This window comes from Microcaecilia unicolor, chromosome 4 (assembly GCF_901765095.1).
Source record: "Microcaecilia unicolor chromosome 4, aMicUni1.1, whole genome shotgun sequence".
In the NCBI taxonomy this organism is placed as follows: Eukaryota; Metazoa; Chordata; class Amphibia; order Gymnophiona; family Siphonopidae; genus Microcaecilia; species Microcaecilia unicolor.
In genome coordinates, this window is record NC_044034.1 from 363585818 (window position 1) to 363605059 (window position 19242).

The window sequence follows — 19242 nt, forward strand, 5'->3', positions numbered from 1 at the left end:
CATATCTTTTAGGATGGGACACTACTGAAAGAATTATATTTTATTATTTATTTATTTATTTGGATTTTGCTCACATCTTTTTCAGTAGTAGCTCAAGGTGAATTACATTCAGGTACACTGGATATTTCTCTGTCCCAGGAGGGCTCACAATCTAAGTTTGTACCTGAGGCAATGGAGGGTTAAGTGACTTGCACAAGATCACAAGGAGCAGCAGTGGGATTTGAACCGGCCACCTCTTGATTGCAAGACCAATGCTCTAACCACTAGGCCACTCCTCCACTGTAGCAACATTCCATGTAAAATCTCAGGTAGTAGCAACAGAATCTCAAATAGTAGCAACATTCCACATAGACCAATATTCCATGTAGAATCTCAGATAATATCAACATTCCATATAGAATCTGAAATAGTAGCAACAGAATCTCAAATAATTTATTTGGATTTTGTTCACACCTTTTTCAGTAGTAGCTCAAGGTGAGTTACATTCAGGTACTCTGGATATTTCTCTGTCCCAGAAGGGCTCACAATCTAAATTTTTACCTGAGAGGGAATGGAGTGTTAAATGACTTGCCCAGGATCACAAGGAGCAGCAGTGGGATTTGAACTGGCCACCTCTGGATTTCAAGGCCGGTGCTCTAACCACTAGGCCACTCCTCCACTCCATATATTGAGGATAGTGAAGTAGATTGATAACTGAAACACAAGTAGCTAACTGCACTGTGGGTTATACCATAACTGCTTCATTTTTACACAAACGCAGAATTTTCACATGGCTATCTAATTTAGCAAAAGGAGCCTGAGCAACCTGGATTGGCCACTGTTAGAAACAGGATGCTGGGCTTGATGGACTTTTGGTCTGTCCCACTGTGGCAATACTTATGTACTTTTAGGAGGGCTTTTTTCTCCATTGTCATTCTGTATTCAGGGTTAAGTATAGGTCATAACAAAATGAAACCATGTTTCCTCCCCATCAGAGCTCAAGACACTTTTCCACTGGTTGACTCGAGAACAGTGTTATTTTGTAGTTGGGTATGATTTTCTGCAGAAAACTTTCTAAACTCTGTGTTCCTTGTACAATGGGCATGGCGAACACACACAGTAGGAGGATTAGGCACCTCATGTTGGTAATCTTCATGATTAAACACTGGATCGGGACTGTACGAAAGGCAATTGACGGCTAAGTATTAAGGTGAGTAACAGAATTAGCCCTAGGGTTTTAGCAAGGGCTGCAATCACGACAATCACTATTCCAAAATATATCAAAACTTGATGTATCATTTAGGGATTACTTGTGTATGGGGGGTAAATTCTAATAGCTCCTTTTTCGGTGGGATTGGGTACTTCAAAGAGGCTAAATACTTCTAAAGGTCCCAATCCAACCTCTCTGATGAATAGAAAAGGTATCCAATCGGTGTTAAGTACGGCGTATGTGATTAACCAAAAATCCACTACTTCGCCACTTTCTGGTCTCGCTAAGAGCACTTCAGTCTGCTCTACTTGCAACCCCAAACTTCCTCCAAACAATGCCAGGATATGAGTGACAATTCGACTGGGGCCCAATGTCCAACTCTCAAGTAAGGGTTCACACAGCGTGTGGTACCGGGTAAGAGGATCCCAACTGGGATTGTCTTCCGGGGCAGGGTCCCAATGGGGATATCCTACCTCTCGAGGATCAAAAAGGTAATTCGGGGGTTCAGGGATTATTTGATCACCTAAATTGAAAGGTGACAGCGGTGGGGATTCAAGGGAAGGAACGGTTTGTGGCGGTGAATGCTGGTTATCTGGTCTTGTATGGGACATATATTGCTATGTCACGGGTGTAGGGGTGTTGGATTAAGTGGGATACCTTCTGAAAGACTATCTGGGAGGGCGTGTAGCCGGGACTTTGGTATGTGGAGTGGTTAAGGTAGTATTCGTGGGAGGAGAAACGTCACTATCAGGCACCCGAGGATAAGGAGGAGGAGTGGATCGCAATTCAGGCAAGGTAATATTATCCTCAAAAATAGTTGTAGAAATGGGGACAGTATAGTCCGAGCTACTGATATTATTGGGAACACTTGTAGGATGCAAAATAGGAGAATCAGTGAGGACAGGAGTAGTCGCAGAATTTTCAATAGGCACTGAAGGATTGCCAGTTGAAAAGTCAGTCGCGGCAGGTGTGCCTGCCAAGGGGATGGTATAACTGGTGGCAATGGAGCTAATCCTTTTGATTGGATGGAGGGATGTACTTCCGAATAGGCGTGTTAATGTGGAATTCTGTTGGGGCGTTGTGTAAGCTGCGGGAGTAGTTGCAAGTACAGGAGTAGTTGCAAATACTGTGGCGTTTCCAACGGCCAAGGTGTAATTGGCAGAGGGAGAGGCACTGAGCATGAACCAATGAAGGTTTCTGTTAGCAGTGGGGATGAACAGTGCAATGAAAAACAACACCAATCCTATACACAGAAGGATAAAACACAAGAGTCCAACTGCGAACAATCGAGCTGATGGGAAGCAGAAGAAGAGGGTGTACTGGTGCACCACCGCTACTTCTGCTGATGCAACACTGCCTTCGTCTGTGTCTTCAGGAGCAGTATCTTCAAGGTCGGTGTCGTAAAAATCGTTGGACGACCACTGTGTGAGGGTGTCGGAGAACTGCTCAGAGTTACACTTATCAACAGGATAAAGTTCAATTTTACGTGTGTCTGGTTCCTTGATGTCGTCTAGGGCAGCAAGGTTCTCTGCAGTTGGTTCCCTACGGAGGGCAACACCAACTGGAGAGGCTGGGGGAGGTGGTAATAGAATTGGAACTTTTTGTAAAGGAATAGTCTCTTCTGGAGTGGACTGTAGTTGAACTTGCTGTGGCATTTATCTGGCTTGATTCGGGAAATACAAATGTAGAATGTCGAGCAGCTCGGTGATGTTGCGGTACAAATTCTGCAGTGTAGAAAAGTCTGCAGACTCTGGTTCGGCCAAATCCAAATCTCCTGCTAAATTGCGGATGCGGATGAGACGGATACGGAGATCAACGTAGGGAAGTGGGAATTCTGGAACACTAGAGGGTGGAGGAGAGGATGGCCACTCAGAGACAGGTTCAAGTAACGGTGGTAACTCAGGTGGTGACTCTGGAGACTCAGCGATTGTTTGGATGCTGATATCGGTGAGATCAATCAGCGGCGACTCAGGAGATGGTTGGTCTTGTGTAATTAAGTGATTAAGTCTTTGGTCCAGTTGATCAAAGTGATTAAACAGTGATGTTGGGTGCGGGGTCGGTGGTCTTGGGCTCAGTGGCGGTGGAGATGGGGTCCGTGGTGGGGCAGGCTTCTCCAGGGGCAGCTGAGCTGGAAACATCAAGAAGGCCTGATTCGATATTCGGATAGGCTCGTATATCTTTCAGATGGACCCAGGATGTGTGATCCTCGAGCTTAGCAGCTGTAGCTGACAGAGCTTCAATCTGGAAGGGCCCAATGTAGATGGGATCTCGCCAGGTCTTGTGCGTATAATAACGCCGGTGCACTAGATCGCCCACTTTAAAAGGGGGGGATCTATTGGCATCACAATCCCCTCTTCTGTCCGAAATAGCCTGTGGAATTGAGGACTTCCTGTCCAGTTAAAAGCACTTCACTAAGCCTATGACTTAGATACCAAGCAAAAATAAAAGAATTATCACCATAAAATATTCATTTTTTACAGCTGCATCCAAAGCACACTGCAGCTGACATTCATAATTACACTTGGAAACTGGGAGGAATGGCAATGAACAACAGTAATTGATGTAAGTTGGTATTTTAAATCACTCTGCCAAGGAACTTCCAAAGCAGTACCTCAAGGCTTTGGGATAAATCATACTTGAAGAATCCTTCGTCTAAACTTGGCATTCACAGATTGTGGATGGATCTTCAAACTACAGCTTTGCGTCTCTCTTGTAAACGCCTGTGTTTTTTCCGGACAGGAGGTGTCTACCTATCTTATAAAATATGACAATCTCTTATATGTTTCTGAACTACATCATCTAATGAGGTTGGCTTATGAGGCTGAGAGATATTTTTTGTGTACTACATAAAGCAGCTCTGCTTTTCTAAGAATGTGTTATCCTACATAATAATTCTCACCTCGAACTTTCTATTCTTGCTGCCTGTGTCCGTGGCTTTCTTTGGAGTTGGTCTGCTAGGCTCCGTAGATCAGGCTGACGTCACACACAGCACTGACCAACCGCACGATAGCAGCATGAGGCCCCGCCCCTACCACGCCCCCCCCAAGGTCACCGCTGCTCACCCGTCCACCCCTTCCCGAGGTCGCCTCCGCTCCCTCCTCCACCCCCCCTCCTGACGTCGCCGCAGCCACTGCTCCCCCCTCTAACACCCCCCCCCCCGAGGTCACCACTGCTCCCCCCCCGCGTCCGCCACCCGGCCAGGTCCCCTGCATTGAAATCCCCTCCAGCCACCCATGTCCAGCGATCCTCCTCTCTTCCCCTGCCCCCCCTCCAGGCACCCATGTTCATCTACCCTCCTCTCTCCCCTGCCCCCTCCTCCAGCAAACCAAGTCCAGCGACTCTCCTGTCCCCCCCTCCAACCACCCATGTCCAGTGACCCTCCTCTCCCCCTGCCCCCCCTCCAGCCACCCATGTCCAGTGACTCTCCTCTCTCCCCTGCCCCCCCTCCAGCCACCCATGTCCAGTGACTCTCCTCTCTCCCCTGCCCCCCTCCAGCCACCCAGGTTGTCCAGCAAATTCTTCGGTGCAGGCAGGAAAGATCCCCAGTCTTGCCTGCCCGCTGCCGGCGTTGACCCTCCCCCGCTGCTGAGACTTCACGTTTTTTTCCTTATATTGTGCACTATATTATTTGATAGCACTTTTTGATTCAGGCAATAGCACTTTCACTTATGAATGAAAGTAGCCCTATGAAAGATGTGCTACGCCACCTGGCAAAACTAATGATATTGCCTTAAAATGGGTGGAGATCTCCGAGGGTACTCTTTAAAAATATTGAGATATATATGCAGTGGGGAACAAATGTATATTAAGACATTGGTTGCAGGTAGAGCCACCCTCTTTTTGGCATTGGAGAAATAGGCTGCGTGAATTAATGCTGTGGGAGGCCAGGGAGGTCTCTGGCAATCCCAAGAAAAGAAAGAGGTTTATATGGGTTAAGTATTTGCAAAATATCTCCCACAAAGCAAGAAGTGCCGTGCTCAATAAAATTGGCACACCCTAGCAAATGGGATGCTCAGCAGAAATGTACTCATGTATAAGACTGGAAACTCCTGTAATAGCCTCTGGAAGGAATAGGTACCATGAAGTATAATGTGCAGCTGTTTCTGGGGGGGGGGGGGGGGGGGGGGCAGGGGGGAGAAAATGTAAAAAATTTTGATGATGCAGTTAAGATGTATGTATACATATATGACTTGTTATTATGATCACAAAGGGTTTGATTTTATTGCTTTTATTCAAAATGTTGAATCATCAATAAAAACCGTTGAAACATAAAAATATTGAGATATATATAAATAAGTGTTGTCGGTAAGTATATAAAAGCTTTTTTCCACTGCATATTGCTGTTAGCCTGATTCGTTGTACAGCAGCGTAGTTCTTTGGTTTTCAGTAGTATACCACCTACATACGCTGTGGAATCAAACGCGTTTATTGGAACAATACCCAACGTGGCCACGTTTCGCCCTCAGGCTGCGTCAGGGGTACAAACTATAAAAACAAAACACAAGTATAAAAACAAGTATAACCATACATATTAACAGATGTTTTATACCACAGGGTTCATCCACAAGGGGTTCCCACACCACTCCTGGTGAGACTAGTCAAATTAGCCCTGAAAAAAAGTATTTTTTCATTTGACCATATTATCAGCAAATTCAGGGGCCTGCAATGAATGCTATGGTGGATGGAATTCCTTTCGTTGGGAGACAGTATATATAGGGGACCTATGTTTTGTTTGTACATTCTGAACAATTTTCACAATGCTTGAAACTCTTGGGATCCCATTCCGTTTCACCATTCACATCTATACCAATTTTTACATTCCCTCTCCTTTTTGGACTCCTGGATTATTGAGAGCTCTTGTGGGTTCATGACATCTATCTTTATGAAACAGTCTGATCCACCCATGACCACACCCCCTTTCCACATGCATGCGTAAATTTAAATTAATGCCAATTAGCTCTGATAATTGATTAGTGTCCAATAAGTGGCACTGATTGGCTCATTTGGCAATTAAATCAAGCAAGTAAATTGGGTGTGCCTCCAAAATTGCATGCACAATTTTTAGCACCATATACAGAATTAGGGCATAAATGTCAGCTTTCTATCTATATATCTATCTACTTATTTCTATAGCGCTACAAGGCATACGCAGCGCTGTACACCATATACAGAAGACAGTCCCTGCTCAAAGAGCTTACAATCTAGATAAGACAGGTAAACAGACAGAACAATTAAGGGTAAGGGAATAAAGAGGTGAGTATAAACGACAGGGTAAGTGAGTTAGGAGTCAAAAGTAGTGGTAAAGAGGTGGCTTTTGAACCTGGACTTGAAAACGGCCAAGGTCGGGGCCAGACGTACAGGCTTGGGAAGTCTACTCCAGGCGTGAGGTGCAGCGAGATAAAAGGAACGGAGTCTTGAATTAGCAGTAGAGGAGAAAAGGACAGACAAGAGAGATTTATCAACAGAATGGAGTACTCGAGGGGGAACGTAGGGGGAGACAAGAGTGGAGAGGTACTGGGGAGCGATAGAGTGAATGCAGGTATAGGTCAGTAAGAGAAGTTTGAATTGAATGCGGAAACGGATAGGAAGCCAGTGAAGTGACTTAAGGAGGGGGCTAATGTGCGCATAGCGACTTTGGTGGAAAATGAGTCGCGCAGCAGAGTTTTGGATTGATTGAAGAAGAGAGAGATGGCTAAGAGGGAGGCCGGTGAGTAGTAGGTTACAATAATCAAGACGGGAGGTGATAAGAGTGTGGATAAGGGTTTTGGTAGAGTGATCAGAGATGAAGGGACGGATTTTGCTGATGTTATACAGAAAGAAACGACAGGTTTTGGCAATCTGCTGAATGTGAGCAGAGAAGGAGAGGAGTCAAAGATGACCCCAAGGTTACGGGCTGATGTGACTGGGAGAATGAGAGTGCCATCCACCAAAATAGAAAAGCGGGGGGGGGGGGGGGGGGGAGGAGAAGAAGAGGAGAGCACAATAGTTGTCTTACACATCAGTGGGCTAACACCCCTCTGAACACACACTGCCAAGCCCACCAACACATCTTTACAGATTTAAGGTTTTTATCCCTCAGTGGCAAAGAGACATAGCCAGCACATGACTAGAACAGTGATAGATACGTAGCTTACAACATGTGGAACCTACAGGCTTAACTCACATTTGGTTCTATCTGCACTTTTTATGAAGCTGTGGCCCGCTCAGTGACCTAAGCTGGTTTGTTCTTATTTTCATTTTATTCTACTCATTTGTTTCCCCTATGATAGCTGCCAGAAAGCCCAGCTATTTGCCACATGAGAAGAAAGCGACTCTCAAATTTTGGATGCTATTAGCGATGCAGGTAACACAGCTGATTTTGAAAGAGGCCTAACCCTGCTAGAACCACAGGTTGGATCAAAAAATATGCATCCTGTAGGAAAAACAAACTCTCAGTAGCTACCTACGGTACACACAAAATGGAGACTCCCTAGATATAAAAAAAACAGAGAAACTGTACAATTAAAACCTTTAGAACCTAAAAGCAACAGCAGAACTAGGGTTCAAGAACAAAACTAAACAGGATTTCACCTAAATACCAATAGAATTGATATAAACACAATAAGACACTGATAGCAGGACTATGCTAATGTTATTCTGACAATTATTTTATCTATCTAAAATCCATTTCAGGTGGGGAAAAAACTTTCAGTCTTAAGAAACGAATCACCTTTCCTAGTCACAGGAACATACTCTTCTGATAAGCTGAGGACCTCCAGTACCTGAGTGGTTAGATTATGGAGTTCAGGCCTCCAGAAGATGCAGACTACAAATGGATCTTCCACAGAGGGACACTTGTCTGAAGCTCCTGAAAGTCCTCTCTCCATGGCTCATCCCTGTCCAGAACATCTTCCCTAGGAGAACCAGGCGCCAAAGTTCCCATCAAGTCCAAGCCCTCCAGGTCCTGGCCACTAGCCACGCAATGTTTTTTGGCCCCCCTGCACTTCCTACGTCCTAGAGATCTCCACATGGGTGAGTGGTGGCAAACACATCTCTAAACAAAAGGCCCAATGGAGAAGCAGGACAAACTCCAGGGAAAATGGAGACTCTAATGTCCCCAAATCATGCAGAGTGAGCACTGAAGGCTCCTTAGAGACACTGAGGCATATTTTCAAAGCACTTAGCCTTCCAAAGTTCCATAGGTTTCTATAGAACTTTGGATGGCTAAGTGCTTTGAAAATATGCCTCATTGTGCTGACACGACTGAACTTTAAGTGGTGGCTGTTCCTGCCAAAAGGGCCTCCCCATGCTGGCCCAACTCACCTGCTATGTTCTGCTGCTCCAGAACCATCCATGCCAACTTAACTGCATCGGAGGAAGACTCTGGGGATCTCAACTTCCCCTGCTCAAATCCTGCACAGATGCAGCACAGGCCACTGGAAGGCGATGCAATGTGGCAAGCTCCTCTCACCGCACAATGGTGAACTAACGTGCCTGTTGATGGGGCTTCTGTGCAGTGCCCAGCCAACCACGACTTCCTCACCTCTGCAGCTCCCAGACCCAAAGGTCAGAGTACCTTGGGCACTTGGTACTGTTAAAGTACAGCTAGTGGTTTTCAACGCTTCCCCAGGAACCACTCAAGCAACCCCTCCTGGGGCAAACCGAGGAAAGATGCCAAGGCACAGCTCTGTATGGAAGGTGTGATGGGCAAGGGACCCAAAGCTTTGGACTGTTCCCCCCACCCCACCCCCCAGGCCAAGAGTCAGACAGAGCCCATACGGTCAAAGGACTTGAGTTCTGAAAATTAGTATATTAAGTTTCAAATTGCCTTATAAAATGTCCCCTTAAATTAATTTATTTTAACTTTTTGTGGAGTCAATCTGGCGCACCCTAACTAACATCTACCAAACCAGACTGAGAGACACTGGCTGAGTCAGGGCTGCACAGGACCCTTGAAGGGCGATGTCAAACATCCAGTAATTCTCAGTCTTCATCAACTGGTAAAAAAATCATATACCCACTCATTGGAACTTGTCAGAAGAGACAACAAGAAAATATTAATGTATGACTAAAAGTGGTAGTAATAAAAAAATGAATCATTTCCTTAATTTTGTTGTCTTGTTTCAATTACAATTTCTAATTAACAGCTTCCCACTGCACACAGTCACTTGCAAATTTGGTCAGTGGAAATTTTTGCACAAGGGCTGAAGATTATGCACACCAGCTGTTAGAGAAAATAAAAAATTAGCGCATGCAACGGTGTCTTACTTTAACAAGCGTATGGCATGGCTGAAACCGTCACCTTCCACTTGGACGCCTTGGTGTGGAATCTCCATGTTAGACAGCTACGAACAATAAAAGTAAAGCATTCTTGTATTAACACAAACTTCTATTATGAAAACGAGCCTCACTCAAAAATTATAACACAAAATGGAATTCTGCCAGAAGTACCGTATTTTTCGGACTATAAGACGCACTTTTTTCCCCCCAAATTTGGGAGGAAAATGGGGGGTGCGTCTTATAGTCCGAAGGTAGCGAGTTCCGAGTTCGGGATCGCCCTCCCCCCGAGTTCGGGATCGCCCTCCCCCCGAGTTCGGGATCGCCCTCCCCTACTCACGTCACGCGATGTTCCCTGGTGGTCTAGTGACGTTGGGGCAGGAAAGAGCCCCCTCTTTCCTGCCCAGCGCACTGCTCTCCGAGTCTCCGTCCTCCTGTATGCTGCCTGACGGTCTTGGCGAGATTCAAAATGGCCACCGAGAATTGAAGTCTCGGCGGCCATTTTGAATCTCGCCGAGACCGTCAGGCAGCATACAGGAGGACGGAGAGCAGCGCGCTGGGCAGGAAAGAGGGGGCTCTTTCCTGCCCCGACGTCACTAGACCACCAGGGAACATCTGTGACGTGAGTAGGGGAGGGCGATCCCGAACTCGGACAAGACGCACCGGAGCACCTAGGTTTTAGAGGAGGGAAAAAGGAAAAAAAAAATTTTTTCCTATTTCCCTCCTCTAAAACCTAGGTGCGTCTTATGGTCCGGTGCGTCTTATAGTCCAAAAAATACGGTAGTTACGAATCTGTTCTCCGTTGTAAAGTGCATATCGGTTTCATATTCCCTATTTTCTGCCCAGGGGATGTTTAAATGGGCAGTGCCTAAACTACAAATTCTGCTTTAAGCATTCTTCTGCAAATGAAAATTATTTATTTATTTGTATCCCACATTTTCCCACCGCAGGCTCAATCCTTTGAATTTTTCAAAAAGATACATACAAGTGCCAACCCTTTCCAAACATTCTCCCCATCCTCATCCCTCCTGGAACACCTCTACTTAGAAACAACAAGGCAAACGATCCACAGACTCCAATGTGCAAATAAGACAAGCAGATCAGCAATCAGTCCAAAACAATCTTTTACTGCAGAATCACGATCAGATAAAATGCCCAAACACGTGTTTCGCCCAAAAGGGCTGCGTCAGGGGCTACAAAAAAATGAACAATCCAACATTATATAGATATATCAATCAATAAATAAATAAAACCTAAAATAGCAGTTCTATTTATTTATTGATTGATTGATATTGTTTTTATCTATATATGAGATGTTGGATTGTTCATTTTTTGTAGCCCCTGATGCAGCCCTTTTGGGCGAAACACGGCCTATGTCAGGCATTTTATCTAATCATGATTCTGCAATAAAGAATCCAGCAAACAATAAAGCGCATGATTTAACAAATGGACCATTTTGTCTTTTCTCAAAAAAAAAAACAAAACCCTTTTTTTTTTCTACTAGGTTATCTGTACAGTGCAGAGAGTAGCAGGGCTTCAGAACATGTTCATATCTCTTACCTCCAGGCGAAGTCCTATAAAGGGCATATTCGTGTCACACATGGCCACCAGGTGGGCTAGCACTTTATTGAAGGCACACATTTCTCCTGAGCGTTTGGGTTTCTTGGGTTCCACAGGACCCTGGTCACCAGACAACTAGAATTCAAGCAAAGCGTGAAAATGTGAAGATGACTTTTTTTTTGGGGGGGGGGGGAGGGGGAGGGGTTCAAGACAGGAAAAAAGGTTGATTATCTTGAAAACAATTAGCCCATTAGTGCCCAGTGTTCCCATAATAAGCCATATGGGAACAAATTGATTTGTAACATTGGGCACTAATGGGTTAATCAAATGAAATATAACACATGACCGATTTAACAAACATCTACAAACGTTCATTCTTAAATATATATCCTGATAGCCAGAGCCAAAGCCAGAAATGCTGCTGAAGGGCTTTAGGGATAAAATAAACCAGGAGCCCCAAGCCCCCCAAGCAGAGCAGATGTGCGTAACGCAATGTTAGAATATTGTGTTCAATTCTGGTCGCCGTATCTCAAAAAACATATAGTGCGTATTAGAAAAGGTGCAGAAAAGGGCGACAAAAATAACAAAGGGGATGGGACAACTTTCCTATGAGGAAAGGCTAAAGTGGCTAGGGCTCTTCAGCTTGGAGAAAAGATGGCTGAGGGGAGATATGATAGAGGTATCTAAAATAATGAGTGGAGTGGAACAGGTAGACGTGAAGCATCTGCTTATGCTTTCCAAAAATACTAGGACTAGGGGGCATGCGATGAAGCTACAAAGTAGTAAATTTCAAACAAACTGGAGAAAGTTTTTCTTCACTCAATGTGTAAATTAAACTCTGGAATTTATTGCCAGAAAATGTGGTAAAGGCGGTTAGCTTAGCAGAATTTTAAAAAGGTTTGGACGGCTTCCTAAAGGAAAAGTCCATAGACCATTATTAAATTGGGCTTGGGGAAAATATTTCTGGGATAAGCAGCATAAAATGTTTTGTACTTTTTTGGGGATCTTGCCAGGTATTTGTGACATGGATAAGAGAGTATGTGTTGATGCTCACTGCCAACAAAGAACTAAAAGGTTTAAAAAGGTACAGAGGGGTGAGTGGGGGGGGGGGGGGTGAGTGGAGGGAGAAATGCCAGACAGGAGGGTGGGCTCCTCGTGTCCACCCACTTTGGGCTCAGGCCCACCCCACGATACTACATTAAAAATAATCAGACGCATTAAAAAATTTTGTTTGCATTCAAATTTTAATGCTTTAATCATGTTAACGAGTTAAATGCCCCCTTCCGTTGCTATGTAGCGTCGTGATACATGCCTCACGGTAAAATGTAAACACTGCGTCTGGCCATCTGGAAACAGTACATTCTGTCACTGCCACCTAGAGCCCACAGTCTTATTGTTAATGATCTAAATCTATAGTTTGACTGTCTGTTTAACCCTACTTGGGGTGGGGGTTGATGTAGGGGGTGGACGTAGGTGGGATATGGGGTTTGTTTGTATAATAGGTATTGCCTATTTCTGTAGCTGTGGGGGTATCAGAATAAAGTCCCTCCCCCCTTAGTTTGATGCAACTTTCTTTATAATTGCTTTTTCATGGCTTACTTGTTTATATGCTGTAGCCGTTTGATATCTTTAATAAAAATATTTCCAATAAATGCCCACTTCCACTAATAACACATGAACACGGCCCATTCTTATTCCAAAGACTATGAAGAAAGTAGTGAGTGCATGAAGTGTCACCTAGGTGGCAGAATTGGATAGGTATGGAAATGGCCCGATTTTTCTACTAAGTGTCAGGAGGGCCCAACTCACCAGGTTTGGAGGAACCAATCGATCGACATGGACTGTAATTGTACTGTGGGGCAGAGTTGCAGGGATTGAAGGCAGTGGGTGGTCACAGGAGCTGTGTCGAGGGAGGTGTACTGCCATCCTGCAACCACTCAAGAGAAAAGACTTTAAAACTGAAACCCAGGAGGTTGGAACTGGGAGAACTTGGATTTAAATGGAGATTTTTTTTTTTTTTTTGCGCTATGTTTTGGAACTGAATGGGACATTAACCCTTTGAATTGAGTTTTGAGGAGGAGGGGGAATAAACAGGTTTGAACTAAAAGCTGTGTTGTCCTCCCAGTTTTTGGACTGCTGAAGGGAGCCTACCACCACCCCAGAGGGATTGCTACCGGGGGTTATTACAATGTACATGAGCAACACAATTTTAGGCCAGACTACACAAGGCCTGCTTTACCCACAAAAATTCTTTTAAAATTATTCACTCAATACTGTAGTGGGACATTTTAACAAAACATCAACATGCTTTGAATTCAGTTCAGGAATCTGTAACTATACTCAAGATCAGGTACCTTGCGCTTGGTTCCAGCCTTTGCTTGTTTTCCACTTTGTGCGTCCAAGGTCAGCTCCTCAATGTTGGGTTTGAATTTCTGCAGTAAAACAGCAGTAGGAGGCCCATCCTCTACCTCACCAGGGCTCACAGAAAGGAAGTGATAAACGTACTCCAGCTCTGTGGGGCAGCTAGGAATTTCAAACATTTCAACTACCTGCAGAAAACAAGCAGAAATTCTAAATGGCTTCAGTTCAACCACCTGTGTATGTTTTCAAAAGGTGCAAACTTTGCCCTGTCTTGTACCTCTGCCCACCAACCCTGAGGTGAAAAAGCATGATGATCTTCTGTGCACTTTCCTCCACATAAAGTTGAGTTCATCCAGTGGCGTTCCTAGGGGGGGGGGGGGGGGGTCCGCCCCGGGTGCACGCTGCCGGGGTGGGGGGGGGGGGGGGGGTGCTGCGCGCACCTGCCCTCCATTATTCCATGCTTCTTCTCTGCCCCGGAACAGGTTACTTCCTGTTCCGGGGCAGAGAAGAAGCATGGAACAACGGAGGACAGGCGCGCGTGGCACCCCCCCCCCCCCCCCCCGGCGGCATGCACCCGGCAGGGGGGGGGGGGGTTCCTTCGAGGGGGTGTCCCACGCTGCATTGGGGGGGGGGGGGCGCTGCACCCGGGGGGCGGGGCGAATCGGTGATCCGCCCCGGGTGCCAGCCCCCCTAGGAACGCCACTGGGTTCATCCATTTCAGTTATAAAAAGATACAACAACCAGAACCGAACGCAATACTCAAGGTGAGGTCGTACCATTGAGCGATACAGAGGCATTATAGTATTCTCTCGTACCATACAACCTCCTGAATGAAGGAAGAATATAGATCCTGGAAAAAAATGCTAAAATCCAGAAGCCAAGTTCTTACACTTGAGACAATAATTCAATAAAAGACCATAAAAAAACTGTGAAAAAAAGGATTGGAGATAAGGTAATAAGCCAAAACATACAAATACCATAAATCCTTCTTATCTGTTCCCTTCTCCACTACTGCCAACTCCAGACTTCGCGCCTTCTGTCTCGCTGCACCCTACGCCTGGAATAAACTTCCTGAGCCCCTACGTCTTGCCCCATCCTTGGCCACCTTTAAATCTAGACTGAAAGCCCACCTCTTTAACATTGCTTTTGACTCGTAACCACTTGTAACCACTCGCCTCCACCTACCCTCCTCTCTTCCTTCCCGTTCACATTAATTGATTTGATTTGCTTACTTTATTTTTTGTCTATTAGATTGTAAGCTCTTTGAGCAGGGACTGTCTTTCTTCTATGTTTGTGCAGCGCTGCGTACGCCTTGTAGCACTATAGAAATGCTAAATAGTAGTAGTAGTAGTAAATAGATTTCACATTCACAGATGCACATTTACTTTTCAGCAGAATGTTTTAATACACTGCCTTAAGTGAATTCCTTCAAAAAGGCGGTAAATAAATCCTAAGAAATAAATAAATGTGCTAACAACCCTTCCCCCAATTTATGTAATTCCCCACTCTGGTATCTCATCGTTCCTTTCTAAATCTGGAACAGACTTAGCAAAAGAAAGGATGCTGACAGGGTACATACACAGCCTGCATCCCGTAAGGAAAAACCAAAGTCTTCCTTCTTAATCTCTTCATAGCTCTATTACTTAGGTAGAAAACTTTACCATCCCCAAGACACAAGATGCTCAGAAAAGAATGCACTCTCAAATAACTTACGATATAATACTGCGGTAGTCGAGTGAGTTTGATAAACAACTTGTGCTTGGAAAGATTGCCCACAGGATGTACGGCAGAATTTGTGAAGTGTAACGTCTCACTGACGACTGTAGGGAGATGCTTTATAGACTGCCTGCACCGCTGCTGTCCGAGCCAAAACCTTCCGTGAGAGAAGAGTATGAAACCATTTAAGCATGGGAAAACATCATCAATTAAGCTGCTTTAGGACTGGTCAAAGATAATTTGCCCAACTTCTACAGCTATTCAGGTTTACATAGGTTATTAATAGAAATCAAACAAAATAAAACATGGAAAAGAAAATAAGATGATACCTTTTTTATTGGACATAACTTAATACATTTCTTGATTAGCTTTCGAAGGTTGCCCTTCTTCCTCAGATCGGAAATAAGCAAATGTGTTAGCAGATAGTATATATAACAAACATCAAAGCATTACTTTGACAGTCTGACAGAGTGGGAGGGTGGGGGGTATGCATGGGGACATCAAAGCATTTCATTGATATTCTAACAGGATGGGTGTTGGTAGGTGAGAGGAGGGTAATAAACAGAGAAATAAACAGAGAAATACAGCTTTATGGTTTATAATGGGTTAGAAAACCCAGATCCTTATTAAGTCCTGTTTGTTGGGTGTCAAAATATTCAATCATTCTCATTTCAAAGGTCTTACGTTCCTGTATTGTTTTAAAATTACCTTTCAATATTCTTACTGTGAAATCACTGGTGCAGTGTTCTGGTCTTGTAAAGTGTTGGCCCACAGGGGTGGGGGCTTGACTGGCACCGGCTATTTTCATGTGATGTCTGTGCAGATTGAATCTTGTCTTAAGCATCTGGCATGTTTCTCCAATATAGCATCCTTCGTTACATTTTTTACACTGAATGATATATGCCACATTGGAAGATGAGCATGTAAAATAGTCTTCTATGTTGAATATTTTTCCTTTGTGAATGACTGTGGGGTCTTGTGAAATGTGGAAGATGACAGAATATATAAGTGAAACATCCAAGCATTTCAATGTTTCACTTAGATATTCTGTCATCTTCCACATTTGCTTATTTCCGATCTGAGGAAGAAGGGCAACCTTCGAAAGCTAATCAAGAAATGTATTAAGTTATGTCCAATAAAAAAGGTATCATCTTATTTTCTTTTCCATGTTTTCTTTTGTTTGATTTCTATTGATTACCTCTAAAAGTGAACTAACACGGCTACCACACCTCTCTGCTGGTAGATGAGAACAAACTGGCCCACCCAGTCTGGATGATTGTCTCCACCTAAAATGCTTTATTCTGAGGTTATCTCCCAATTGTTAGGCATACAAGCTTGAACACTTTTTTTTTTGGTTTCCTATAACCCAGTACCCACTCCTTTATTTTGACTCAATTATACTCTCATTACCTCTCTACCCTCATTTCCCCTTATGTTCCCGCCCGTAACCTCCGCTCACAGGACAAATCCCTCCTCTCAGTACCCTTCTCCTCCAGGCTCCGCTCATTCTGCCTCGCCTCACTCTATGCTTGGAATCAACTTCCTGAGCCCTTGCGCCAAGCCCCCTCCCTACCCATCTTCAAATCTTTGCTCAAAGCCCACCTCTTCAATGTTGCTTTCGGCACCTAACCTTTATACCTTTCAGGAAATCTAGACTGCCCTTATTTGACTGACTGTACATTTGTCCTTTAGATTGTAAGCTCCTTTGAGCAGGGACTGTCCTTCTGTGTTAAATTGTACAGAGCTGCATAACCCTAGTAGCGCTTTAGAAATGTCAAGTAGTAGTAGTAGTATGTAACAACATTTGCATTCAAACTGGAAAACAAAACAGAACATGTAAAAATAAAATAACATAAACAGCTCCTCTTATTTTTCCCTGTTTTTTTTCCCTCTAGGCCTTGAAGTAGTCTACAGCCTACCCTTTTAAGTGCCCGAAATTTAACACTACTGAATATCCTGTCACCATGCAATAAGCTAACAGAAAGCGAAAGACCAGGGTACATGTATGTGCCTACACAAAGTCGTAATGAAAGGGAAGGTGTCTCAAACAACTTACTTAAGCTGCTGAACACAAGGAATGATGCGTTTCATTTCATCATTTACGGATTTTTCAAGATCATCCAGCGTCGACTGATCTGGAAGAATACACAGTCACTAGAACTTTCTGCCCTCTTAGAGAAAAGGCTCATATTACACCTCACAGAAAAGTATGGAAGTTGATCCAGATGAGCCCAGTGTTTCCACCCTGATACCAAAAACCCAGTATCTTCCCAGGACAGTACTCCAGTATATTACAGCAAAACAGAATTGGTGCATTCTAGCATAAGAAAAAATTAAGTCTTACCTGCTAATTTGCTGTCCTTTAGTCCCTCCAGATCGGCCCAGGCTGATGAGTTATGCACTCCTATCAGCAGGTGGAGACTAAGAATTCTAGAACTCTAAATGAGCCTATAACCGCCCTGTGCAGTCCCTCTCAGAGTCAGTATTTCTGTCCAAAGCAGATCGCCAAGGATCTCCAGAAATTCTCTCACAATGCCCCAACTCAGACACTGTTCTTTGAGCTGTGCTTATGCTAAATGAGCTTCACTCACTTTTTTAAAATCTGTTTATCATCAATTAAAACAAAAACCACACCTCACAATGCTGTCAAAGAACAACCTATCTGCTACCAGCCACTGCACCAAAACCATACTGGACAAACCATAATAGCCATATGGGGCAGACCAATGATCCATCTAGTCCAATATCCTGCTTCTAACAGTGGACAACGCCCACACTATAATTCATTGGTGTTTTGGTCAACCAGACCTGCTTCCGGGGTAGTCCAAAAGGTCATTGTAAAACTGTTCGCTGGCCTGTAAAATGGTGTGGTGCCAGCTAACACTTTTACAATGAACTTTTGGACTACCTCAGAAGGAGGTCGACCACCGAAACATTTTAGTTCTTATCCTATTCCGGTCTGTAAATGTTTTATTCTTATCCAATTATGGCCAGACAAAAAAAGATATTTTTTATTATAGTTCTCAAGAATTAATGACCTAAAATTATCCTCCTCATTATTATTGGATAGAAAGGATAGTTCACTTTTTAGAAGCCGACGGGTTACAGGAACTGAGGTAACATGGCTTTACCAAAGGAAAATCCTGCCAAACGAATCTTATTGACTTCTTTGACTGGGTGACCAAAGAACTGGATGAAGGACGTGAGCTAGATGTAATCTACTTGGACTTCAGCAAAGCCTTTGATACGGTCCCCCACAGAAGACTCGTGAATAAGTTGAAAGGGTTGAACTTGGGACCAAAAGTGGTGAACCAACAGGTGACAGAGGGTGGTGGTAAATGGAATCCGCTCAGAGGAAAAAAAAGGTGAGCAGTGGAGTTCCTCAAGGGTCGGTGTTGGGGCCTATTCTGTTTAATATATTTGTGGGAGATATTGCTGAAGGATTGGAAGGAAAGGTGTGCCTCTTTGCGGATGACACGAAAATAGCCAATAGAATAGATGCCCTGGAGGGAGTAGAAACGATGAGAAGGGATCTCCGAACCTTAGAAGAATGGTCAAGGGTCTGGCAGTTAAAATTTAATACAAAAACTCTGGGGTTCAAAAATATACGGTTTCTTCTTATATTCTCACATAAAAAATGTGAACAATATGAATGTGAGGTTTCTATAACAACTCCATATCCCTTATGTGTAAAATGGTGTATAATATTAAATTAAATTATAGTGCTCAGATTGCAGTGTATGTGCTACAGCCATAAAATAGCTTATGACATATCACTGGGACCCACCATCATAGCACTAACCTCCCTTCCTTCATTCCTATAGCTGATAAAATCAACTACAAAATAACACTTAGCTTATTATGATGTAATCCCGGAGCCTGTGAATAATCAGGCTGTTTTGTCACTGACCATCGTATTTTTATATTTTTCTTGTGTTGCATTCATCCCAGTGCTCATGTGATTCGTGTTTAAAACCTTTTCGGGATCATCATTTAATGATGTCTTTTTCTCGTAATCGGAACTTACAAGATCATTTTAGTTACGCAGATGTATGGACTCAAAAGCAAAATAATGAAGGACAACATCAGAGATGTGGACATTGTTCTATTTGTTCAATTACAAAGGAGGGATCTTCATTTAGCTCCACAACAGGGAAGAA

The 19242-nt window shown here is 43.9% G+C and overlaps 1 protein-coding gene across 1 annotated transcript in view; it reads right to left on the minus strand.

Moving 5' to 3' along the window:
* Positions 1-19242, minus strand: part of MED14 (mediator complex subunit 14) — a 157993-nt gene that overhangs the window by 44949 nt on the left and 93802 nt on the right. Inside the window, 5 exon segments of the mRNA XM_030202340.1 lie at positions 9437-9513; positions 11006-11140; positions 13360-13554; positions 15080-15239; positions 17139-17217. Of these exon segments, the coding sequence (XP_030058200.1) occupies positions 9437-9513; positions 11006-11140; positions 13360-13554; positions 15080-15239; positions 17139-17217 (646 nt within the window).